The sequence below is a fragment of the Amia ocellicauda genome, chromosome 4 (genome assembly GCF_036373705.1).
Source record: "Amia ocellicauda isolate fAmiCal2 chromosome 4, fAmiCal2.hap1, whole genome shotgun sequence".
NCBI classification, from domain to species: domain Eukaryota; kingdom Metazoa; phylum Chordata; class Actinopteri; order Amiiformes; family Amiidae; genus Amia; species Amia ocellicauda.
Window position 1 is genome coordinate 14116719 of NC_089853.1, and position 27693 is coordinate 14144411.

General features: G+C 37.0%; 1 protein-coding gene across 1 annotated transcript in view; it reads right to left on the reverse strand.

The window, feature by feature from the left end:
• Positions 1-27693, reverse strand: part of ldlrad3 (low density lipoprotein receptor class A domain containing 3) — a 129262-nt gene that overhangs the window by 36523 nt on the left and 65046 nt on the right. The window contains exons 3-4 of the mRNA XM_066701037.1: positions 21557-21682; positions 20636-20770 (exon numbers count right to left, since the gene is read on the reverse strand). Of these exons, the coding sequence (XP_066557134.1) occupies positions 20636-20770; positions 21557-21682 (261 nt within the window). The remainder of the gene's footprint in view (positions 1-20635; positions 20771-21556; positions 21683-27693) is intronic.

Consider the following 27693-nt stretch of genomic DNA (forward strand, 5'->3'; position numbering starts at 1 on the left):
GTGCAACCAATAGAATTCATAAATCACACATGAATCAGTTTAAATGAGTCCATCTGTGTGCAATGTAAGTGTTTCACATAATTTCAGATTAAATACACCTGTCTCTGTAAGATCTCACAGTAGGGTAGATCATTCTTAGAAAAGACACTACCATGAAGACCAAGGGGCTTTCAAAACATATCTGGGATAAAGTTGGAGAAAGGCAGAGATCTGGGGAGGGGTATGACAAGATTTCAAAGGCATTGAATATCCCTTGTAGAATAGTCAAATCGATCATTGAGAAGTGGAAGGTATACAGAACCACCCAGAATCATTGGTCAGAGAAGTCACCAAGAGGCCAATGACAACTCTGAAAGACCTACAGAGATGGGAGAAACTGCCCATGTATCAATAGTTTAGGTACACAAATCTGGCCTGTATGAAAGAGTGGCAGAAAGGATGTGATTGCTGAAAAAAGCCCATGTAATATCCTGCTTGTAATCTGTGGTCTTTAACTATCTGGCCTAAATACAAAGCATTATGTCTGGAACAAACCGAACACAGCACATCACCGAGGTATCACCACCCCTACTGTGATGCATGGTGGTGGCCGCAAAATGATACAGTGGGGGAAAAAAGTATTTGATCCCCTGCTGATTTTGTACGTTTGCCCACTGACAAAGAAATGATCAGTCTATAATTTTAATGGTAGGTGTATTTTAACAGTGAGAGATAGAATAACAACAAAAAATCCAGAAAAACGCATTTCAAAAAAGTTATAAATTGATTTGCATCTTAATGAGGGAAATAAGTATTTGACCCCTTCGACTTAGTACTTGGTGGCAAAACCCTTGTTGGCAATCACACAGGTCAGACGTTTCTTGTAGTTGGCCACCAGGTTTGCACACATCTCAGGAGGGATTTTGTCCCACTCCTCTTTGCAGATCCTCTCCAAGTCATTAAGGTTTCGAGGCTGACGTTTGGCAACTCGAACCTTCAGCTCCCTCCACAGATTTTCTCTGGGATTAAGGTCTGGAGACTGGCTAGGCCACTCCAGGACCTTAATGTGCTTCTTCTTGAGCCACTCCTTTGTTGCCTTGGCTGTGTGTTTTGGGTCATTGTCATGCTGGAATACCCATCCACAACCCATTTTCAATGCCCTGGCTGAGGGAAGGAGGTTCTCACCCAAGATATAACGGTACATGGCCCCGTCCATCGTCCCTTTGATGCGGTGCAGTTGTCCTGTCCCCTTAGCAGAAAAACACCCCCAAAGCATAATGTTTCCACCTCCATGTTTGACAGTGGGGATGGTGTTCTTGGGGTCATTCCTCCTCCCCCAAACACGGCGAGTTGAGTTGATGCCAAAGAGCTCGATTTTGGTCTCATCTGACCACAACACTTTCACCCAGTTCTCCTCTGATTCATTCAGATGTTCATTGGCAAACTTCAGACGGGCCTGTACACTTAAAGATTGTACACAGCACTGTCCTGTATGAACTTCTGAAGGTTACAGCAAAACAAATAATATATATAATATATGTGAATCCATTTGCAGTATTATTTCTAACATTGCGGGCGCTGCAGGATTTCAGTCCTTCACGGCGTAGTGTGTTACCAATTGTTTTCTTGGTGACTATGGTCCCAGCTGCCTTGAGATCATTAACAAGATCCTCCCATTTAGTTCTGGGCTGATTCCTCACCGTTCTCATGATCATTGAAACTCCATGAGGTGAGATCTTGCATGGAGCCCCAGATTGAGGGAGACTGACAGATATTTTGCGTTTCTTCCATTTGCAAATAATCACACCAACTGTTGTCACCTTCTCACCAAGCTGCTTGGTGATGGTCTTGTAGCCCATTCCAGCCTTGTGTAGGTCTACAATCTTGTCCCTGACATCCTTGCACAGCTCTTTGGTCTTGGCCATGGTGGAGAGTTTGGAATCTGATTGATTGATTGCTTCTGTGGACAGGTGTCTTTTATAAAGGTAACGAGCTGAGATTAGGACCACTCCCTTTAAGAGAGAGCTCCTAATCTCATCTAGTTACCTGTATAAAAGACATCTGGGAGCCAGAAATCTAGCTGATTGATAGGGGATCAAATACTTATTTCCCTCATTAACATGCAAATGAATTTATAACTTTTTTGAAATGTGTTTTTCTGGATTTTTTTGTTGTTATTTTGTCTCTCACTGTTAAAATACACCTACCATTAAAATTATAGACTGATCATTTCTTTGTCAGTGGACAAACGTACAAAATCAGCAGGGGATCAAATACTTTTTTCCCCTCACTGTATAGGGATGCTTTGCTTCAGCAGGGACCTGGGTAAACTTGTCAGGGCAGAGGGCAAATCCTTGAGGAAAACCTGCTTCAGTCTGCAAAAGACCTAAGACTGGGATGGAGATTCACTTTTCTGCAGGATAATGACCCCAAGCACAAAGCCAAAGCAACACTGGAGTGGTTTAAAAAAAAGAAAGTGAATGTCCTAGAATGGCCCAGTCTAAGCCCAGACTTGCTTCTGATTGAGAACCTGTGGCAAGATTACTGTCCACCAACAATCTCCATGCAACTTGAAAGAGCTTGAACAATGTTTCCTAAAAGAATGGGCATATTTTGCACAATACAGATATGCAAACCTTGTAGAGACTTACTACAAAAGACTCACAGCTGTAATTTCTGTCAAAGGTGGTTCTACCAAGTATTGACTGAAGGGGGTGAATACTTATCTATCCAAGACATTTCAGTTGTTTAAAAATGCAAATTATCTTTTGTATTCAAAGTGTTGAGTATGTTGTCTAAATCAAAGGAATGTAATCCTATTGGAATGCATCGAAATGTCAGGTTGAAATACAACAAAATGTGAAAAAGTCCAAGGGGGGTTGAATACTTCCTATATTCCTATATATGTAATGTGATATAAGTTATATAAGGGGGAGTCATTTTCAGCCCCTTCAATGTCAGGTACCAGATTTTGGATTGACAAACTGGTATAGAGATCCCTATATATAACACAGGCATGCTGACTTTATTGAGGTAATGTACTTTAGGGGTTAGATGTTACCTAGCTTTGCTGAAGACATTGTGAACTTTCACTGTTGCAGAATTGTAACTAAGGAGCCAGGGGACTAATTAATGGCAGTTTTTGTATGGTCAAAAGAATAAGGTTCCCAATAGGAAAAAAAAATCAGACCATTTAGAATATTCTTTGTGTCAGTATAAAGACAGTAGGCACATTTATCAACCAGAGGACATGCACACAATTGTGGACCTGGTGGGGTTTTTGTGTGAAGATTTTAACAATGACATTGTAAGAGGAAATAAAACTAATGTCCTCTGTGGGTTTTCTTGTGTTTGAGCAACCTTGTCATCTGAGACTCTGCCATGGATGTTCAGAGTAATCACTTATTAATCTGCTATTCTTAGAAACCAGAAACTTGCATTGAATCCAGCAATTTGCATAATTGCTGCAACGCTACTCTATAAAGCTTCTGTGGAGGTCTGTAGGGAATGTACAATACGTGATTTGACTGCCATGAGACAGGAAGGATAAAAACAGGTACAAGTGCTGACAATCTCTATTACTGAGACTTCATCAAATTCCCTACAGTCTGAAAGGCTTCAATTTTTGTGTTAGATTTTGAGGGGCCCTCAAATGTTTTTTTTGCTGTTGTTTTTTTCTGGGGGAGCAAAACAGAAGTCATATTGAGAAATGACAAAATACATCAAACAATGCTGTCATATAAACACTCAATGTCCTTGTCACCATCTCAAAATGTTTGCTCGACTTTATACATCCTCACCCTTTGTCTGAAAAACTGATAAACATCTACAAGATTGTGTCAAAAGGTAAAAAGGTAGTGGGACGACCTTCCCACTGAGGTCAGGACAGCAGAGTCCATGACCACCTTCCAGTGATTATTCAAGACATATCTGTTCAGACTGTACTTGTAATTTAGCAGTTTATTTTCATGAGCTTCAGCACTCTAGTAATTTTGCAATTTATATAACTATGCTTCATTTACACATTGTTAGAACTCCTGTTCTTTACTGCCCACTCCCATTAGCTCATACCTAGGACCTCTGCATAATTTCAGCACTGGTCAGTTACTTCTTGAACTATGATGTATGCTTCAAATTTTATATTAACTGTATATATAATCTAATCTAATCTATATATCTATAATCTAATTTAACTTCTGCACTTCTGTAATTTTTAAAATGTACTTGTATTATGCTTAAATTAAATTTTGTATTTAATTACTGCACTTTTGTATTGCTCATGTTAGCCTGTAAATTACCCTAGATAAGGGCATCTGCCAAGAAATGAACAATACATAATAAAATAATTGTATTAATCTAACAGATTAGACAAGAAGCCCCTTTGTGGCAACATATTTACAATTGATGTATAGATAATCATATAGTTAGTACCAATCTAAATTGTATCTGCTCTAGTTTGAATACAAAAATCCTAATTTTTCATCCTGTATTAACATAAGAGAATACACAACATTAAACTATAATATCTGAACTCTTTACTTCTAGGGCTCCTGTATTTTCATAAATTAAAGAAGAGAAAATTATACATGTGTGCAGTTACAATGTAGGATTTCTGTGTATACAGTTCAAACAAATAAATAAATAAAATAATGTATCTTTGTGTTGCAGTCTGGTTATGGCCGTCACAGCAGGCACTGAAAACAAGGCATACTTTACTAAATTGAGCACTAAAGGGTTAGGCTCTATGCAGGATTAGGCAGCTGTTGGCTGTATCACCTCCTGATAAGGCTAAGCCCTAAATAGCACAGACACAAGCTCATCCAGACAGAAAGCTTGTAAGGGATATGCATGCAGGCAGGAAAAAGGTCTCTTTCTTCATAGCTGCAAACACATGCAAAGAGAGCTCACAAACCCCTATGATCCTGATAGAATTGTAGCTGCCAGTCCAGAATAACACTCTCCCTTAGATTGTGCTTATACTTATACTATCATTATAGAGCACATAGGTGATCTCTCTTTGTGTATCAGCTGAAAATAAGGTCGGCAACACAGAAGGAGGGAATTGAACAGAAAGTGTAAACTTGTGCCTAAATTCTTATAGTGAACCATTATCAACAGACTAACAGCAAACAAACACACAATGCTGCTGACCATGATGAGAAGATAAAGGAATTTAGAAAAGCGGTGGGGCTTCAGAAGGGGGTCTGGGTGTTTACCCTCCACATTAAATATACAATGCTGAACACATTAGGTATATTTTCCGCCATTTGGTAAAGCTAATTGTAGTTCCTTAATCCTACAAATATATTAGATACAATATTGACAAATTACCAGAATTCTATATGTATACACACCATTCTTGCAGTACACAGTACACTACTCCAATACTAGTGCCTAGAAAAATATTTTTTGTTAACAAAACTAAGACTGATGTATACATATACTTAAAAAAAAAAAATCAATACCATTACAGTCACAACAAATCACACAAAGGGTGTGCAAGAAACAAAGTCAAACTTTATTCCACTAAGTACTTATAATCAAATACCAAGCAGTACATTAATGGTTGTCTGAGGTTTGATTCAACCAGTTTTTGGAACTATACTCAAAACACAATCTGTAATTGTCAAAGACTGCTGTAGTAGTACAGGCTACTAGTACTCTTTTTCAGAGAAAACGTGAAACTCAAAGTTGGGGACAGGTGATCAGTCAAACACATTGATTTGGAAGAATCCAACATTTCTGTTTGATTCCATTAAACTAATTATACACATATTGCGATTATTCTATAATTGTGCATATAAATTGGTAAAAGGGAAAAAAATAATTAGGGCTACTTTTGAGAGAGAAACACCTGCAACAAGAATAGCATGTGCCTATAGCCATTGCTTGGAGTGTACACTGTATGATATGCGAGTATTAAAGTAATGTGGTTTTATATTTACAGCATTGGTGGTTTACAGTTTTCTGGTGACTAGTCTTAGGTTGGGATTAAATAAAAACTTTGACCCACCCACTAATAGAAAACTACAGAACTGTACAGAACTACAGAAGTTGCGGCTTCATTTTTAGTAAGATGACACTTTCTTCTAATCATAAATGTAACCGCTATGATGTACAGGTTTGTAGTTTCCTATTATCGGGTGGGTCAAAGTTTTGATTTAATCCGGCCCTTAATCTAGAAAGTCAGATGTAATTCACCATTTTGAATTACATTTTAGGAACTATAAATGGGCAGCATAAAGATAAAAAAACAAATCCAAAATTCTCTGACAATAAATTAAATGTGTTAGTGAATTATTAAAAAAATCCATTCCATTATGTTGTCATCAATTGGAGAAAATACGCAGGCACGATATTTATGAACAGATTTTAAGAAATAGAAAGGGAAATAATGGAAAATAGCGTGTTCTGCCCTTGACAATGAAAAACATGATAGAGGATAATAAATGAAAGTGTCATTGATTCAGATCTAACTAATATTCCGATATGTTTTTATCTTAGATAAGACTATTTCAGGTATCTTTTTAAAGCAAAATGTGGTATACAGAAAAATTAGATTTGAAACCATTTGAGTATCACTTCCCATAATTACGTTTATTGTGCACATTAGGAACTTGTGATTTTCCTCACAGAACACTGGCATTTACATCAGATCAAGGCAAAGCAGTTCTTAAAATAGCAGTGCCCGCCTCACCAAAACCAAGGCAACGTTTACACAATGGGGAGCAAAAGAAAATGCTTAGAGTCACATTCTGCCCTGCTGTAGGCTCTGGAGGGATTGAAATATCATATATATATATATATATATATATATATAGACCACCTCCACAGATACCCCATAGTTTTATTTGCTCCACCTATAGAACAAAACAATATATAATGCAAATGAGTCTCACTACTTAGTGATCTTGTTGATGGAACCAAATAACATTAAATTGACATCAAAATGTACTGAAATAGCTTAAATAGCTTAAGTTAAATGTATCCGTTAAAACGTCATTGGTACTAAAAGAGAAAAGATCAATGAAATTAAATATACTAAGTACTAACCAGATTATTAAAAGGAAGCACAGATATTCAAAAGCAAAGACCTTGATTTAGATACTAGAATAACAAATGTTGAACAGATTATATATATATATATATATATATATATATATATATATATATATATATATATATATATATATATATATATTATATAATATCTATGCAGTGCATCAGTGAAATATTAGAATTCCTTTTTCTACCAATTTATTTTCAACATCTGCTTCTGCTAGCAAACTAATATAGCTAAATAAAAAGGAGATTATTAGTGTAAAAACCTACCTTTACATAACATAAACTTTACTGTAAAGATACCAATAACACATTTCCTTGCTATTACAGAATTTCCCAAGACTCCCTTAGGACTTGTAATGTTTGTACAACCCAAGCTAGATTAAATCAATAAAGTAGGTAAACAATGTAAAATTCTGGTCATATTAAAATCAACTGCCTTCTTCGAAGGTGCCTCTGCACCATACAATTAAGTTAAAACAGCAATGCAGAAGCAGTTTTCCATAATTAAGTTCTTTGTACTATATTTAAATTCCAATATTCCTCACAGAGTATTCAACAGTACTTTAGACTGGGGCAAAAAACAGTTCTTCAAATAGTCTAGCACACTGATTTAAAACAATCAAATCCTTAACGGCTTCATAAATTATTTAACTGCATCTTTCCCTTCCTTTAGCAATGAATGACTCAACGGGTGACATTTGCATGATAGATGCAGATAAACCTTTGATGCCAGCAGTTTCTGCAGGCTCTACAAACAAAGAGGATCACTGTTTAACAAAATATTCATAATATGTATATCTATCTGTATGTGTATGTGCATATATATATATATATGTGTGTGTATGTATGTTTATATATAAAAGGGCTAGATTCAAATTGGCAGATTATGAGGATTAAGTCCAGGAAAATTTTGATGTCATTCAGACAGCCTCCATGGCAATCTGGGGCTCGGCAGTGACCGCTCTAGTATGTAATTACAGGGAGTGCCGTTCCCTGCTCCTTTCCAGGGAGCACTGTCCCACAGGATTACCTTCATGTTGGGATTCTGAGCATTTATTGAAAAGCTTGACTTGAGTCACAGAAGACTGCCGTGCTAACTGTAATCTCAGCTCCCTGGAGAGACGCATGTAAGATGCTTTACATCTTATTTTAAACCCACAGCCCAGAGAAACTTGCTAGCCATTTGCTTTACCATTGCTTCTGTATTCAGTCTCTAGTAATTAACATTTGTATATGTGTGCTGCTATGCCTCAGCTAAGACACTTTAAGTGCAGTCGGTAGAAAGACACAAGGAAGGTATATCAAAAATGATAAATAACTCGTCAGAGGGACATTGCAAGGGCATCCAGGTCAGTGCAGAGTAGCTAGGCCCTTTATTTCACCATACTGGAAGATGGGTTGGCATTGTAGAAGGATGGAGCATTGTAGGAGAGGAAACAACTCAGATTATTTGTTACCATGACTCAGATTAATGCATTTGCTTTGTATTGATGGCTGAGTTAACAGGCCATTGCTTTCCAGTGAGCAATATTTTGGAAAAATGTTACCCGACAAAGCTAAAAAAAAAAATAACGTTTTAAATAATGCATCTGAATTATCCATAATTAACCCATGAACCAAACATGTAGACTGTGTATCATAAATAATTTTAACTTGTATTTCTCTTTGGCTTTCTTCTTTACGTTTTAATGAGACATTACAACAAAGGGCACAATTTCTCAATGAATTGATGTATTGACAGGACTAACACATAAATACTTTATGCATTTCATCTGAGATCTGCTGTTAATCACATGTATAACAATGGCCAGGGTTTGGGGAAAGGGTTATAGACTAGGTTTAGGGTTAGGGTTTATACATATGATCAATATCAGAATCAGTGGAAATGCATTCATATGTTATTCATGTTGGATTCATTAATTAAGAAATGGGTGCCAATTACTTGAAAGTGTTTTCCAATTCAGCCCTAATCCACCCAATCATCAAGTTGACTTTGTGATCCAAGGCATATAGAAATATCATTTTTTGAGAGAAAAAAATTGAAATTGACACTGGTAAACAATTCAGTTGTTTTCATTCCCATGGATTGTTCTGTTACCATTCAACAAAGAGCCTTTAGTTTTGACCCCATGGGTGGACACATAATTTAGATCCCCCACTACCATGGTTTCAGACTGGAACTTAAGCTTGGGTTGATATACTTTACCTTGCCACTGCAGTTTCCCACTATACAACCCCTGTGAGTCAGAGTATAAATAACAGTAAGAAGAAATCTGTACTCCAGGTCCCTGCAGCCCATTGATATTAGTTCTATATGGAGTTTCAAGTAAAGCAATGTATTGAAACTTTGAGAAAAAGGATGGCAGTAATGGGTATTTCTGACATTTATGAACTAGGGAATCCCCAAGTGAGAACATAAAATCTCCACAAGGTCTGCTATAGAACAATTATATCATCTCGAAAGCTATGTGAGGGGAAAACCTTTGTTCTTTTGTCCCACTGGCATGTCCCATTGCTTTCATAAAGGTATAAAAGAGGACCAAGGCTTATATCTGCAGCTGACACTCTTTTATTAGCTTTGTCATTTACACTGTGCAATCTCCTATCTGCTATTTTTTACTCAAAGCATCAGTGAGGGCAAGGGATGTAGTTATTCAGACATGGGACACATTCTAGAAATCAGTTCACTGTGTCTTGTATTTACCCGTCTTTCGTTTCCTACTCTACTCTTTAATGCTGATAAAACAGCTTCAGTTGGCCTCAATGTGTTCTTGTTTTTGAATTCACATCGATTATCTTCAATGTCAATCTTGCCTCTATGGATTTGTGATCTACATTTATTGAAGGATTTGTTTAGCGAGTATAACATTTATTTTTTCGTATTATAACACACATTTCTCTGACCCACTCACTACAGGGTTGAAGAATGACTACAGGAGTGTAAAAATCATTCTAGGATACTCCTACAATAGGAACAAAATACACAGTATATAGGTAAAAAGTCGAGAATGACTACAGATGACATAATTATAATGATTTAGTTTCCCTTGGAAGAAAACTCTACTTAGCATTTCATTATGGACCTTTTTACACTTACCTAGGAATTTATAATGTTCTTTTATCATAACACAATTGTACAGCTAGTTGTATGTTCCTTGCATTAAAGTGTCAACTCATGTCAACTCAAAGGCTTCTAACAGTGGTTGTGCAAACATAAAAATATGAAAAGAAGTGAAGTGTTCTAAATCAGTATTTCAGATAGCATATAAAGGTTACTAAACTGGGTAAAGACACTCAAAGGTAATTAAACCCAGTGTTTCATCACAGAACAGATGACTGCATTTGCACATTTCAGTTTTAATTCTGACATACCTTCATCACACAGCAATTCAGGTGAAGGTCTGTAGGGATCAAAGGTGCAGTTATGTAGTTAATGCTAAGTTATGTAGGTAATAGTTAAAAGTAAATAGTTTTTGAAAAAGGAAAAAACAACTGAAAAAATATTTCAAGATTTCTGTATATTTTAGGCTGTGATCTCGATTGTCTTTTTGTTTGAAGTGTTGTTCTTTGAGCATCCCTTTATACCCAAAAGTCTGCCATTGTGTTGTCAAAAAGTCTTTTTAAAATTAAAAAAAAAAGATTCAAGTTATTTTGGTGCATCAATCCAAACATCTGACATGTAAACAAAAAGAAAAGATTTACACTCCACGAGTTTCTTTTCAAAGTTTTATTATTTTTATTATTTTAGATGTATCTTTTTCCTTTGTGCCGAGTATTTTGCTGTAGATTTAAAATCAAATATAAAGAAAAAAACTAAGATTTTGATAGGAAACTTGACGAGTATTAACTTTGTTTTCCATTTTAAAAGGATAATAAAATGAGATGGATACAAACCTTGCTGCTGATCACATCTCAGCTCCTATATGTCACATATTGAATAAATGTTTGCTATGTGGGGTGTGGCCTAGAATGTGGAAAGGGTGAAATCATTCCACTGATTAAAAATGCTAAATTAACCATCAACTGGAGCTAACAGCAGACCTGGACTCAGCAAATGTATGGATTAATTATGTTCAAGACTACTTTACCTCTAATGGACTGACACAACCAAATATCAACATGCATACAGACAGGGCTATTCTACTTGTACTTCACTCACACAAATGACAGATGACTGGCTAAAAAAGAAATTGATAACTCAAAAATAGTGGCTGCATTTATCTTAGACTTAAGTGCTGTATTTGATGTCATTGATCATGATGTTTTAATTGGAAAGCTCCAATGTTATGGTTTCACACCATCTGCTATAACCTTGACAAAGAGTTATGTTTTTGCTAGAACACAGAGGGTTTACTACAATGGAAGCTAAATGTACAGTCTAGCCCGTGGTGTTCCACAAGGAAGTTGTCTCTTTTCCCCAATGACTTGCCTTCTGCTATAAATCTACACTATATTATGCAGCAACCACAAGCAGTGAAGTCAATCAAGTCTTATCGAAAGAGTTAAACATAGTGTATGAATGGATTAAGATAAATAAGTTAGTTCTCAATCAGTCTCACCTGCATCACCTGTAAAATGTTGGAAAAAATGATTAGACAGAAAATAGAGGAGCATCGTAATGAAAACCATATTCTTGGAGATAGTCAACACGTTTAGACGAGGCAGATCATGTCTTACTAATTTAATAGAATTTTTTGAACACGCAACTGCAGCTGTAGATCATGTGAAAGCATATGATATGATATACTTAGATTTCCAAAAAGCTTTTGATAAGGTTCCACACCAAAGACTGATCCTCAAATTGGAAGCTGTAGGCATTCAGGGTAATGTAAGTAGATGGATTATGAACTGGTTGATGTATAGGAAACAGAGGGTGTCAATTAGAGGAGTCGCTTCTAACTGGAGTGAGGTTGTTAGTGGAGTTCCACAGGGATCAGTACTAGGGCCTTTGCTTTTTCTAATCTATATTAATGATCTGGACTCTGGGATAGTTAGCAAACTTGTCAAATTTGCTGATGATACTAAAATAGGCGGCTCAGCAGATACAATCTCGGCAGCACAGGCTATTCAAAGGGACTTAGATAACATTCAGTTGTGGGTATATTGTCAAAAGTGTAGAATTTAAAACAAGGGCAGTGATGTCCAGACTGTACAATGCACTAGTTAGAGCTCATCTGGATACTGTGTACAGTTCTGGGCACCACACTTCAAGAAAGATATCACTGCTCTAGAGGCAGTTCAGAGGAGAGCAACCAGACTTATTCCAGGTCTGAAGGGAATGTCCTACTCGGAGAGACTGAGGGAACTGAACCTTTTCACCCTGGAACAGGGGAGTCTATGTGGGGACTTGATTCAAGTCTTCAAAATCATGAAGGGCATCGACCACATCAAACCAGAGGAGCGTTTCCAGATCACACGCACCGGGGACACAAATGGAAATTGGGCTACAAGGCATTAAAAACAGAAAACAGGAGACACTTCTTCACACAGAGAGTAGTTACAATCTGGAACAAACTCCCCAGCGATGTGGATGAAGCTGAAAATTTTGGAACATTTAAAAATAGACTGGATAGGATTCTTGGATCACTTAGTTATTAATGGACACCAAACGTGCACGATGGGTCGAATGGCCTCCTCTCGTTTGTAAACTTTCTTATGTTCTTAATATATCCAAGACTAAAAGCATTGTTTTCAGATCAAGGCATAAACTGGCTTCTAAGCCAAAACGGGAACCCATACAACAAGTTGAAAAGCTAAACTACTTGGCTTAGTCCTTAATAACCGTCTGTCATTGTCGGAACTTACTGATAAAATTGTTCAAAAAATGAGTAGAGGCATTTCTCCTTATGTTACCCAGACTATTGTTCAGTTGTATGGGCTTCAGCTTCAAAAAACAGTTGATAAAATTACAAGCGGCTCAGAACAGGGCTGCCAGGCTTGTTCTGGGCTGCTCAATCAGAACCAGCATTGAAAAGATGCACTCTAGCCTCTCATGGCTTAATGTAGAGAAGAGGCTGTCCTCAAGCGTAGCCACATTTTTTAGTAACACCATTCGTTTACATAAACTTCAGTTTTTACTTGATCAAGATGTTTTTAGTAAAAATGTTCACAGTCATAACACCAGAAATGCTGGTAATGGTCATATTATACAAATCAGTCAGAGAATTAACTCCCTTAATAGAAAACTCAAAAAACAACTTATTCAAAAATAAATTTAAGATGCATTTATTGTTATAAAGTAGTATAGTAGCAGGATAAAGTGTGTTTTCTGAGGTATGCTTGACTGTAGTTTAATGTGATGTATAAACTGTACTGTATGTAATGTATAAGCTGTTTTTGATGTAATTATTTTTTAATGTAATGTTTTTGTGCGTGTGGACACCAGGAAGACTAGATGATTGCCATGGCATCAGCTAATGGGCATCCTATAAAATATACAAATAAATAAACAAATGCAGAATGATCAACAGTACTGGCCTGTGTCCAGGTAGCACCCGTGATTTGAAAGCACCTCTCAATGGTTTCATGGTTGGAAACAGCAATCATCTCATAAAGCCATAGTCCTCCAGGAAATGTATCTGCGAGCACATATTTGGCTCACTATAAATTCTTGAGGCACATAAGATGTTTTACCATATTTCAATTATAGCTTTCTTCCCCTCTTCTCTAATACATAGGCCCCTTTCTTTCCCCCAGGATGTATTAGTATCATTCCTAACCACAGAAATACAAAGCCAAAAAAAACTAGTTTGTGGTAAACTCCACATCCCAAGCTGTAATACAATTCTAATGCAAGAGATGTTGCAGACTGATTGGCCTCATGGGCACAAATTTGACTTTTATGAAAACAACAGTCGTTTTGAAACAATAGTTAAGTGTAAAGGATTGCCTTGTGTGTTCAGACTTAAAAGCATATACCTTAATTATAGAAATTATAAAATATATGCAACTGCAGGACTACATAACTTTAAAGCATGGTGGTGGGGGTTCTTTAACACAAGTCACTTTTATTATATATATTTTTGACATTTTACTAGCACTTCATTTTTCTTGGCCATAAACAATAATTACCTTGTGTCATAGGCTAGTGAATATACCTATACCAGTTATACTGTGAGAACTGTAAATGTTCATTTAAAGTTATTAGGGGCATCATTCTTGACTGATATGAAATATTACACTTTGCTCAATCATAAACCAATGTAAACTCAGTGGGGTTTTGTCTCCCAAACATTTCAGTGTCTTAAAATGTGTGTGCCTCCACTTGTTCTTTAGCAGAAGTCCCTGTCATTTACACAACTCATTTACACTTCTATATCCTGAAAACAAAAACAAAAGAAAACACCATCTATACAGGGGTGAGATTTCAAGAGGTGTCAGATAGTTACAGAGTGACAGCACAGCAGATATACTGCACATTCCACTTTCTGTCAAACCAGCTTAACACAAGTACATTGTGATGGTCTGTTCTCATATACTATACTTAATTCAATCAGATGTTGTAAATTGTGGCTGCACTTTATCCTAATTTTGACAGATGCGGCTCACTGATCTAATAACTATTCTATTTTGTGTGAATTGTTAGCTCCAAATGGAATCTTGCATTTTGGCACTTTGAAGATATGGACAGACACCAGAGAAAACACCTCCCCCTTTTGTTTTCTAAATGCATCATGGATCTGGGAATTCCAACTGGAGATTAAAAACTGTTACAAATTCATATTGTTTCCACATCCCCCCAAAAATAAACAAAAACATTTTGCTGGTAATGGTAATGAAAGTCCAAAAGAGAAAATAGATTTTTACACGGCTTTCACATTAATTTACTAAGACAGATGGGACAATTTGTATATTTTCTGTCTTAGTACATGATAACTAAGCAGAGACCTACACTGCAGGTGTTTATATATATATGCATATACAGAACAGAAAAGGTACCCCTAGTTTTATTTAAAAATACATTCAGTGCCCCACTGTGTATTCTTCATCAGTCTCAATTAATCCTCTTTGCTGTTGCCTGCTGTGGAGGTCTTTTAAATGAGTCCCCTCCCAGCTAATTTGCACAGCTGGATGGCATGAAAGAATTACTGCAATTGAATAACACAGGGATACATAAAAAAGAAATAATCCACACGTTCAGCTTCCTCTTAAAAACCTGCCCCAAATTCCTGACAGGAAAAGGAATGAAAAAGGGAGCCAAACAATTAACATTTCAAGGAGCTCAGAACTTTTAAGCAGCACAAAGGGATGCAAAATATTTTTTCTAATAAAAGAACAAGTAGTATGAGGGGGGGACTCTTAACAAGGGGCTTGTGAGTAATTAGTACTGATGAACAGGGAATTCTGGAACTGGCCAAAATTTGCTACTAATTCCAGCATTCCTGAGCTAATGAAGTCCTAATAGACAATCTTTCTCACTCACTCTCTGTCTGCCTCCCTCCCTCCCTCTCACTCTGTTTGCACAGAATCCTGCATTTATTCATTTTTTATTCAATTTTTCTATCTCTATGTGTCTATACTGTCTTTCTCCCCTGTAGCCAATATGCAATTACTTTCCCTTATCAAGCTCTCAATTCCTCTCAGCTGTCAGTGGAGCTCGATCACCTTCCAATCTTCCCCTCTTCAGCACTCATGACAATCAACTTCAGAGACAGCAACAAGTGACGGCAACAGGTTGTTTACCAGGCAATTCTCCTTCTTTATCTCATTGCCATTTCTACACCAAGTGTAGCGTGCACTTCTCGGATAGAAGTGACATCGAGAAAATGTAGCCTTTACATTATGTAATCTATTTAAATTATGTGATGAATGCATCTACAATTGCTTTGGAATATATACTCAAAAACATAAATACAAAACCAAATCCTGGAATTAAAGTAAACAATGTCCTATAAATGCCCCAGTAGATCAATGGAAGTCTCCATCCCCTTTTTTAAAAAAAGCATTCCCTGTAGAGTGCAGTATAGTGCCTAAGTTGCTTTTGAAAAATGGTTACAGTTTCTTACTGTCCAATGATTCCCTCTCCAGTGAGGTACTTAATGTAGCAATGCTGGGGTAAAAACACTGAAAACAGTAGGCCTTTTGTCCCGAGAGGAATACCTTTTGAAGTTTTTAGCAGCAGGTTCCCACTTGACCACCATCTCCATGGCTACGGTGTGGGTTAGATGTGGAGGGGCATTAGAGAGCTCAGAAGCTTGGCCTGGTCTCAAGATTGAAGCTTTTCAAACACAAAGCAAAGAATAATGTTCTCAGGCATAGCCAATAACTATATGGCAGTCAGGCAGGCAAAAATGCTATAGTGTATTCATAAATATATATATATATATATATATATATATTTTTTTTTAATCTGTTCCTGTTTAACCTTCTGTGGCACTACACACATTTAAATAAAGTGAATAGAAAGTCTGTACACTCAATTGATTATTTAATATGTAAGCATTTCAGAACACTAACTTAAAATATAGAGAAAATTGTGAAATATTCAGCGTTTCACTCCCATGAACTTAAATGAACATGTATATAAACCCCAGATACATGGAACAATGCAACCTTCATCCCTCTTTACAAGAAATATGACAAAGAAGACGTAGCGAACTACAGACCAGTTAATCTACCTCCAAATCATCTAGGCCTACATAGTATAAACACTCTGGATGTCCCCCAACCAAGAGAACAAGCCATACTCAGAGGCAGATACCACACAATGAATCATACTCAGGTATTAGAAAGATGTACAGAATATGGACATCCCCTTGGATACCTTGGATTTATTGATTACATTTCTGGTCAACTGCACACAATAAGGACACACCTATGAATCTCATCAATTATATAAACAACAATGCCATGGCAACATTCAGATTTCATATCAGATTTCAAAATCAAGTTTTTTTTTTGCACACAAAATATATTTTTGATAAAATTGGGTTGTCTGAGTGAGTTGATTGGTCCAAGGTGGAATTTTCAATCTTCAATCTAACTGACTGTAGGCAATCCCTTCTGTTGCCTTTTTACATACAGTATGTTAGCATAACTATAGTAAGTAGGTTGTTGAAAAATGCAAGATAATTCAGATGGCAATTGCTTGGTATTCAAAATGCCAGAAGCAAACAAAATGTCCATACTAAGCAATCTGACTTATTTTTCTACCTTCAGTGACATATTTTTAATGTTTTAAATTTAGATACTATGGTAGAGAATCTGAATGACTCAATCACCTATTCAAATCTTAAACACCAGCGAGCGGCAAGACGTATTTAAATATGTTGCATGTAGGTTGTGTAACTGCCAGCAACTCAGCCATTTGTTGTTTGTTTCTACCAAAGACCTAGATTTGATTCAGATTATTTTAGTTTATCAGTGACTATCAGGATATTTTAATATTTTCCTTGTATTTTGTTCCTGAAGTGTGAAATCTGCAAAGTAGGCTTCTATGGTGTACTAATCCTTATCCTAAATTAGATCTGTGGCTGATTTATCAAAGGTACACAAAAAACAAAACTCAATAGACAGGAACATCCCAAAAGACAGCCATAAACATGTCTGTGTATAGATACAAACATTAGTGTCCCCATCTCTTCCCACAAAACAAAAAAGACAACTGCCGTAGTTGTTCGTAAGTTATGCTAATGGTGAATTTTGTCCTTTTGGCAATGCTTTATCAACTGAGATTTTGTAGTACAGGAGTAATCCTAACCTAACCTCCAGGTTCCATTCACTTTACCTATAATTGAAGCCACTGCATTAGTGCAGATGCTAATGCAATTTGACTGTAGATTGATTTTCCCTAGTGCAAGGAAAAAGAGTTTCTCTCCAACTGTCCGCTTCAGCAGTTCCTTGGAAAAGTGTTATTTGATGGAATATTGATTAACACACCTGATGTTAGCCATGAGCCAAGTTCAGTGTCTATAATTTCAGAACTACAGTATTGTCAAATATGTACATAAGAATGTATACCGACATTTCTGGTGGTTTTCCACTTTGGCCATTGTGCATTGTCCATTGAAAGAGTGGAATAAACGAGTTATTTGTATATATACATAAAATGCTATCTGACTGCTTCTTATATAGTTTTATATAGTTTTATAAAGCTCTATCAATCAATAGTTTCTTCTTTACAATAAAATATATTTAATAGATGAAGGATTACAAACAGCACAACTAAAAATTGTGATGTGTGATGGACTGCTATCCATGTAAAAAATCATGTTTAATTTACATAAAGAGCTTCACATAAGTGGTTCACTCATCAACATGCATATAAAAATGTAAGAATGCACATTGAAACTTTTTGCATTTATTCATTGTAAGAAATAATATTGAATAAGATGTATTAGTAATGAAAGGATATGTGACTTAGGAAAATAAAACAAATTAACAGTTAGAATTGGTATCAGTTGCCTTTCTACAACTGCCTCTTTTTAGACGCATGAAAATCACAATATTGCCTGGACAGCCTGTGTCTAATGCCTGCATGAGCCCTGCATAATCCAGCCAAAGTCCAAGTTGGAAGCATTATTTAGCATTTTTATTAACATATAAATTTACATACGAGTGCACAATCCAAAATACAAAGATGTATTTATGATCATATTCAAGGTGTCTTCGAATTGTGTGGAACTCTTTCACATCTGCTGTATGCATTTCATATTGCCTTCCCATATTGTCTGTGGCTCTCCTAGAGTGTTGGGGTGCACAGGTGAAACAGGTGCAAGAGAAGCAGGAAATTCTGTGTTCAGAAATTATGGGCCATTATTATGTAATATTGATAATTGTGTTTTAAACAGTATGGGGGGGGGGGTAGTATTGGGGATTGGGATGGGGGTATTCCTGTCCTCCAGGACAAAATTGCTGTAGGTTTTATAGGTACCTTTTATAATGGAACTGATTGAGACCTTGCATAAAAAGGTGATTTGACTATATATCCTTACAAGTATTTCAAGTAAGTAAATAACACCTGAGGTGCTTCTCTACATACTCTGATAGAAGAAGGGTTCCCAGCAAGCTGTGCGTGAGATGACCTTCTGTGACTTTGCTATACAAGATTCAGGTCCTGGTCAAGCAAAGCCGTTATACCCATACTGAGTAATGGGACATCATGGTACCTCGCAGGTGGAAATGAACTACCTATTATATAGCAGGTATTTGTTTTTTATATCTGAACAAAGAAAGTCTCAGTGTCGTCAACATTTGCTCATTATCGTTATACTTGCCCGTTCAGCACAACTTCACTGTGGTCTAATGCTGAGTGTAAAATAAGTGAATGCTTCCCATGGTTGAACATCACAGTCCAGTTAAATCCAATCCCCTCTGTGTAGCAGAAGGTCATATAAGAGCTTTTACTTCATAGAGATGGAGTCCTAACTTTACTCTACAGAAGTGCTGTCTGCCAGCAAACTTTCATGTTTTTTTCAAGTTAGAACCACAAAGTACGGCCTGGAGGCTATCCTGGTTTTTCTTTTTTAGGAGAAATACAGTGTAGGGGGTGGGATCCATTCACTGATATTTATAGTCACGCACACACTGCTATTATTTTGAATTATGAATTAATGTCAGTGCTTTGCCATTTTTCTTAGAAAAGTCCATTAGAAAAATCACTTCCTCTTGTCATCCAGAACTTATATATAGCAGGTCATATATAATTATTGAAGACCACCTATCGCCATGCCTAAAGGCAGTCTGCACAACTTCAGCACACTGCAGATTCAAGATAACAATCAAAATGCCTAGCTTCAAGCTGAAACATGCCAAACTCAGGTAGCTTAAAACCTGCAGTTTCATTGTTACTTAACAGGAGCAGTGTTAGTGAAAAAGGTACCATTATGATTTCTCCTGCTGTCCTGAAAAGTCTAACTTTCTTTCGTAATTACTTATAAAAGATACTGAACAGAGCAACCTCAATATGTCTGTCTGCAATGGGCTTACCTTTATTGTGAGGCTCTTGTTGACTCTTGAGGCACTCTGCCAGCTTTTCATTGTGTAATATAAAATTGTTGTGTTTAAGAAATGTGTCATCTAGACAAATGTCACTCTCTTAATTCATTCTATGTATGGAAGTTAAATTATAATGAGGCTATTTTAAAATATTATATAAAATTCATTGAAATCACCTCAAGCATGGCTTTCTTGAAAATAACCAATACAGGCCATAGTTCCTAAGTGTCTCTTTCTCCTGAAGGCACCTACATTAGTTCTCACTTGTCATGAGTCACTTTTACCTAAAGTAACAAATTTAAGGATTTATTTATATTCAGATACAGGTTTTTAATGACATCTTATCATCTTTTCATTCTAACCATTATGAAAAATAATGTTAACTAACCTGGACAAGTCTGTGAAATCCTCTGGCTCCAGTAGCATTTAATTTTGACAACAAAAATTCAGAGTGTGTGAAAAAGGTTATGTGTTGAACTGTTGCTAATTGTGGAATAATTGCCAATTGCTCTTTTCACAAAATACTAATTCACAATGCCATTTAACATCAAAGCTGGAATCGCCACATTGAAGAGTACAAAGTGGGACATGGCTTGATGACATCATATCTTCATGCCATTCACGTAACATGTGCAGTATGGGAGTGTGGTGTTACCTGAAGTGCTTTCACAATGCTCCTCGTCACTGTTGTCCTGACAATTATCCATCCCATTACACAGGAAGCTCCGGTCCAAACATCGCCCATTCTTGCAGTGGAAGCGTGCCGTGGAGCACAGAAGTGGATTGGCTGCTGTGAGATTGAAGACAGTTATCAAAAGCGTTAAATAAAATACAAATGTAATTCATATGAGCCTCTGAATTTGTAATAGTGAACAAACATGGAATTAAATAAATGTCTTTATAGACCTAGTACTATTACTAATGCTGTTACTAGTACTTTTGTCATCTTGGAAGGTACACCCCTTTACATTTAAATTGCTCACTGGCATTTAATAATTTTAGCACAAGTTGGGTTTATTTACCTAAATAAGGTCTGAACACTTTGGAGAGAGATCTATTTTTGTAAGCTTGGTGGCTATTGTGGGAATTACTGTACTGACTGATAATGGTTTTAATTTTTTTAATTTTAACTTGGGTTTATTTCTAGGATTTTGATTGTCATTTATTATGAGAAACAAAGCAATCTGTTCTAATATGCTGCATTTGACATAGGGCTTGGATGTAATACATAATCATGAATGTAGTAAAATCGCTGTAGGAATGCATGTAGGAAATCCCTGAATCACAAAATACAAAATATTCCCTGGTGCCACAAGGTAAAATAATGTAGAATGTTAGTAGTTTTGAATTCTGAGCAGCCCAAGTTGTACTGACACTAAAAATAACAGTAAAATGGGCTACAACAAGATGTAAAAGCAATATTTTAAACTGAACTCGGCAAAGCCCCTGCTGCCAAATAAAACAGAAATGTGTGTATGGTTCAAAAACCACCCAAACAGGCCACTGTATCTATAGAGCACTAAGAATTCAGTACAGGAATAATTACAGTAAACTGTAAAATCTGAAGGACACTCACTGCAGTTCTCCTCATCGCTGCCGTCGGGACAGTCGTCAAAGCCATTGCAGCGGAAACGTCCAATGATGCAGTGAACCCCATTGGAACAGGAAAAAAATGTGGGTGGACACTTCGACTTCAACTTGGCTGCAAGAGAGGCAGAGAGCACCGTGAGTTACAATGATTATACAATCTTTACAGACGATAGTCTTACTATACATCGTGCAGTACCAAAAGCAGCAACTCAAGATTATGCATTACTTCCTGTAAATAAGCCATAGAGTACATACAGATGTGCAGTACAGCATACTCCATCACAATGGGAACTGTTGATAGGCTGGGTTATACAGATTCTAAAGCCCAGCACTTAATCAATGCCAATAGTATATGTTATTGTAACTAGCGAAGCATGATTCCCTTAGAGTTTTGTATAAAGTAAATGGGCTTTCACTAAAGGGGCCTTGCAGTGTTTTAGTGTGGTAAGACCATCAGTTATATATATATATATATATATATATATATAATTAAGATTCATAGATGCCCTTTTAAGGGGGAAGAAAGAGACAAAGGAAACAAAAGAATGCAAGGGCAAATCAGACATGTACTGAGAGAGCAGTAACACAGACAATACAGGCAGGGATCTGGAGCTTCAACTCATGCTGCATTGCAGAGACGAACAGTGCAATAGTACAAGAGACAAAGAAATATACCGGTAGCACTACAGTCCAGACAAAGACCATTATTGGCACATTTACAGACGTGCTGACAAGCAACACAAATTAAAATTCCAGCATGCAATTAAGGCCACAAAAGGCACAGCATTATTTTCTGGGCAGTACTGCAGTATCTCACTTTCAGCCAACACTTTCTCAATGATTTTCAGAGACCCTTCAGTTCAGTACCGCTCCAACCCCCACCCCCCAATTGGCAGAACCAATGTTTGGCACAGTAGCATGAAAAAAGCTACCAGCTACTTCAGTACTGTAGTAATTTGTTTATGAATGGCTTTTTCAAGCTCTGCTGGAAGAAAAAATAAAACATTTCTCAACAAATCTATTTTCAAGACACCAATGGAATCCAGAATATATTGGGGTAATTCCTTAAGGTATCATTACCTATTCACAGTTTCCTGTTTACCTACATATCTGATTTTGCTTGGGCACATCATCTAGGGCCTATATTTTCTGACATAATTTTAAATGGTTTTGAATTGTAAGAATCATGAGTCTCTTTCCAAATAGACTTAGAGACACAGAGAGGTCTTGGGTTATTGGGTGAGATCTGAAATTGCAGAGTTGCTAACTGCCTCTTTAAATCTCTACCATTTGTTCAGTAAACTTTGAAGACATATAAGTGAAAAATAAGACATTGTAAAAAGTTAAACAATTTGAAAAGTGTAAACATTTTTTTTTCCTGTGTGGCAGACACCACACACAGTGTCTACCTAATTAACAATGCCCTCCCCCCCTCCAGGGTATGACACTGCAGAGGACTCCTAAAAGAACACTCTCAGATCACATGGTTTACAGTTCAAGTGAAACCAATGCATCCATTGTTTTTAAACACTGTTGAGTCAAACCAGCTGAGACTTCACTTCCACCACTAATTCAATCCCCCTTTCAGAGAACACAGTATGAATAATCACATAATTATTTCTTAAGGCACTAGCTAGGAAGCCTTGAGAGACTATATCTGTGGTATGCAGATGCACCTCTACCAGCTCAATTTACTCGGTGAAAGAAAGATGAACAGGATTAGTGGAAAAGGGGAAAGTCCCATAAATGTGGAAGTTGACTCACTTAACACTTCTATTATCTGCATAATTATTTCCTGTGGCTACTACTTAATTATGCTTTTCCCATTTTATTTTTGTCTTTCCAAATATCCTGCAGAATAAATGTCCACCCATTCCTTACTGAGTTAGAATGAAAAGCACATATAAGTCTGTGTCCCACATTTCCACAAATCGTACGATGCAAGCACAACCTTGTAATAAGGCTGGCCTTCAGACTGCATGTTCTCCATTTAAAAAGGCTAGGACACTCCTAGACATATGTAGACTTATATCTCAAGTATCTGTAATACAATTCCTGTATGATCTCCCATTGACGACACACACTGACTTGAGTTTAGGGCCAATATGTTAGGCCACTGTCTTTGTATTACTGTGGCTTATTATTGCCTGGAATTATTTTCACCTGGAATGGATTATTTGAAGTATGTTCTTACTGCCATGTGCTGGTGTGTGCCATATATAAAGCCGATGAAAGTTGATCATCTCTCCCTTTATCATCGCAGAATTTGGGAACAGTTTGATACAGACTATGACCCGTTCACACTTATTAGGCCGGCCCTGGGCCGGAAATAAACAAATCTGCTCAAACAAACCAGTGACGCAGGACATTACGTCTGCTTACAGGTGAATGCGCTGTATTTATAATCGCAACTTATTAATATTGTTCGGTTCTATATTTTCTTTGAAAGTAATCTTAACCCTTTGCAGCCGAAGCTTTCTAATATAATTTAAAAATTCAATGGGGAATCTAATTCATATATTTCCCTTTTCAAATCTTCGGTTCTGCAAGTCTAAAAGTGCTGTTATACAATTCACCCGAAAGCGAAGCACCTTTATTACGACATCCACATTAAATCACAAGAACTCGTGTGCATTAGTGTGCAATCGACTCTGTGACGCGTCTACAGTTCTATCCTCAGACAGCAGCGCTGGACACTTCCTGCGGTTTCCGTTTTATCTTCATCCACGTCGTAAACCGCGCTTTCATTGCTGCATCGGCCCAGTTTTTACCTCTAACGCCGGCATTTGTGATCGTACTGCTCAGCTCAATATAATCGCATTTCGGATTGCATAGTAAACAGCTGGTCTCGTATTAAAATACACTGACTTAAATTTATATCGTTTTAATGTAAAATTTGGGTAAGTGAATACAGTTACCTGGTCCCGTTTACAATTCCAAGGCAATTTCCACGTGTAAAATGCATACTGTTAAATTTCAGACTTCAATCATACAGCAAGAAAAACAGCAAGTTTACCAGCTACACACTTTTATTTTAATCGACCGAGTAGTTTGAACTGTTTACATCATTATAACTCATTACTTAGCCTAGACTTGAACGGGGGTTTCCTCTGGCTGAGGCTCCGGACGCGCCGTGTTTAGTGGAGGTTCAATGTCTGTCCCACTGAGGACACGATTCACTATCAGGAGCCGCGGTGTGCGCTGGACTAGACCAGGGGTGGCTAAACCTGGTCCTGGAGAGCCGCAATCCTGCAGTATTTCCATAACAGTGATATGTCTCTCTTAATTAACAATCAATGGATATCTTGATCACAAAGACATTTTGACTAATTAAGATCCATAATTGGTTCAATTAAGCAGTTAACGATCTGGATAAAACAAAAACCTGCAGACCCTGGGGCTCTCCAGAACCAGGGTTAGCCACCCCTGGACTTGACAGACAGGGAGGAGATCAGAGACATTGTGTCGGAAGATATAATCTCAAGTGCCGAGTGCGATCACGAAGAAATTACAGCTTTATTAGCAGCATGGAGTGAAATCCACGTACAGAGACAATGACTGATACAGTTCATATCAGTGCATTAAACACTGTGATTCACAGACTAGTTACAATAAACTGAAGGATAATAATGTATTAATACTGAAGGACAGCTGGCCGGTGTTCAGGCTGTGTGTGTGAATGTGTTCAGGACAATCAGTATGAAGGCGAACACGATTCAGTTAACGTGTCCATTTACAAGATACATTAATGAATAAATTAATACAGCAGAGCTGGGTTTCCCTCTAAAACATTATGGACTGGATTAATAAATGCGTCCATGAACGCCATGACTGAGACGCGCACTTTAGTTCAATTAAAGCTGCTATATTGTATCCGGATGATTAATGTGAAACGTGTGGATTTTGTTTCAACTGTAACTTTCCCGGGTTAAGGACGTCTGATAAGTACATTATTAATAAGACGGCAAATAGCATTACAAATCTGTAGTAAGAGTAATACATTTAGGGAGTCGCGCTGTGCCGTTTAAAATACATCTATACTAGCACAAATGATGACGATAATAATAACAGTACATATTCGCTATTTAGTATTATTGTTCACATGGAAACGTATTCTTATGGGAACATGCTTGTCTGAATATAATGTTGTCTACACTTGCAGCTCTTCCTGGTATCTCTGAACAGAAACGCGTGTTTATTACGCTGCTTACAAGCATGTAAAGCACAAATAATAAAACAGACACACAAGTCCTCTCTCGTCAGGCTGTGTCGCTCGCAGTGTCTCTGTCTCTGTCTTTAACACAAACACAAACTGCTGCTCATCAGAGGGACGGATTCACTGCGGCCTGCTTTACAGACACAGCTCTGGGACTCCGGCGCTTAAGCCAGCGGAACCGAGGCAATAGACCCTCAAAAGATTTAGGCCCAGGGCCGCCTTATATCTATGACCCCGTTCACATTTGAGAAAGGCAGCCCTGGGACGGCCTAAATCTCAAATGTGAACGGGGTCTATGAATTCTGTGTTAATGATATTCAATAATTGAAATGCATGCTGTTTGGATACTTTTCTCAAAAGTTTCTCAAAACACGTATTTAGTCTAAAATGTACTGTACACATTTCCATGTTGTCTACTAGATGTTTTGTGCATCAAAACAGAAAATATTTTGTATTACTAGAAACATTATGCCAAAGGCTTGGAAATACCTACACTACTTTCATTCAACTGAGGGACATATGGAAAACTCAACAGTACAGTAAAACAAACATATCCAAACTGAAAATATATCAAAGTTGTGTTCTGTCCTCACAGAACGACTCCAAATGTGACCTAAACTGACCTCCAGCTTTCATATAACTTTCCTATGCAACCACCTACACAAAAAAAAACTGGGTTGGGCATATTCTTAGAAGTGAAAACATTGACCACATGAATATACAAAGACCACCTGATTACAACTGATTTACAACTGATGAGAGCCTAAAAATTGAATGATTTCATCACTACATGTGCCAAGATGTTTGATGGAGAAAGTACTGAATATAAACATTAATTCCACACACACACAAAACTAGAGGAAAATTACTCAAGTGAGCACTTGCATGCCTTGACCATACTTCTGCTGTTGATCATTTATAAAGGAAGCCATGACATCTTTTGTATAGCATCCTACTTTTGAAAATGTTGTTATTTACTTTGGCTCTCCATGTTTATTGTCTCTGCTGGTCACAGTTTTTTCTACTGCTTTAAAAAAAAAATCAACAACCATTTAAAAAATGGTGAGGGGGGTTAGAAAATGCAGATTTGGGGCCTCTTGCAAATCATAAAACGCTCAAATCCAATTTAAATTTCGAACACGAGCTGCATTAAAAATAAGCACCCTGTCCCACTAAGTAGGCTGTCATCCAGCTGTCAGCATCCAAGCTGTACATCTTTTCCGATCTTATTTAGTACTCAAACCTGCAATCAACAATTGCATTAAAGTTGGCTCCCTCTTTACTTTGAAGCAAAATTATACAAATTTAAGGCTCCTTCATTTGTTTAGGCTAATGATAGTCACACAAATGCATTGTTTAATCTAAAATGATGAAACCGCAATTTACAATATCTAAACTGATAAAAAGGGAGGTTCAAGAGTGATGGCACAAAATAAATAAATAAAGGAAGTAGAATATTAAACATTCTTGTTATTTTCTCAACATATCTGTTTTCCTTTATTCTTTCCAACAGTTTTATCTTGTTTTATCTTCTCTTCTAACACTGTACATTTTCCACTCCTCCCACTCCTTCTTTTTGTTCAGTATCTCCCCCTTCTTGTTCGATTTGTTTTATTCCAGGCCAAGATTTTCTGTAAGAAATAAAGCACAGCAGTTATTTTCAAAGAGCTACAAAGGGCTGCCTGCATTGCCTCCAAAATTATTGCTATCTTCAGGTTCCTATTCACACATATGTACAATATAGTCATCTACCAGTAAACAGTGTCCCAAGAATAAGCATGTGCAGACACGTCATAACATGTATGGAGATGCAGTATAAACACACCGCTTTCATCTCAGAAACAGACCATAAAAAACACAGATATAACTCCATCAGGCTATTTGTTTTTCCATTAGGCAACCCCAAA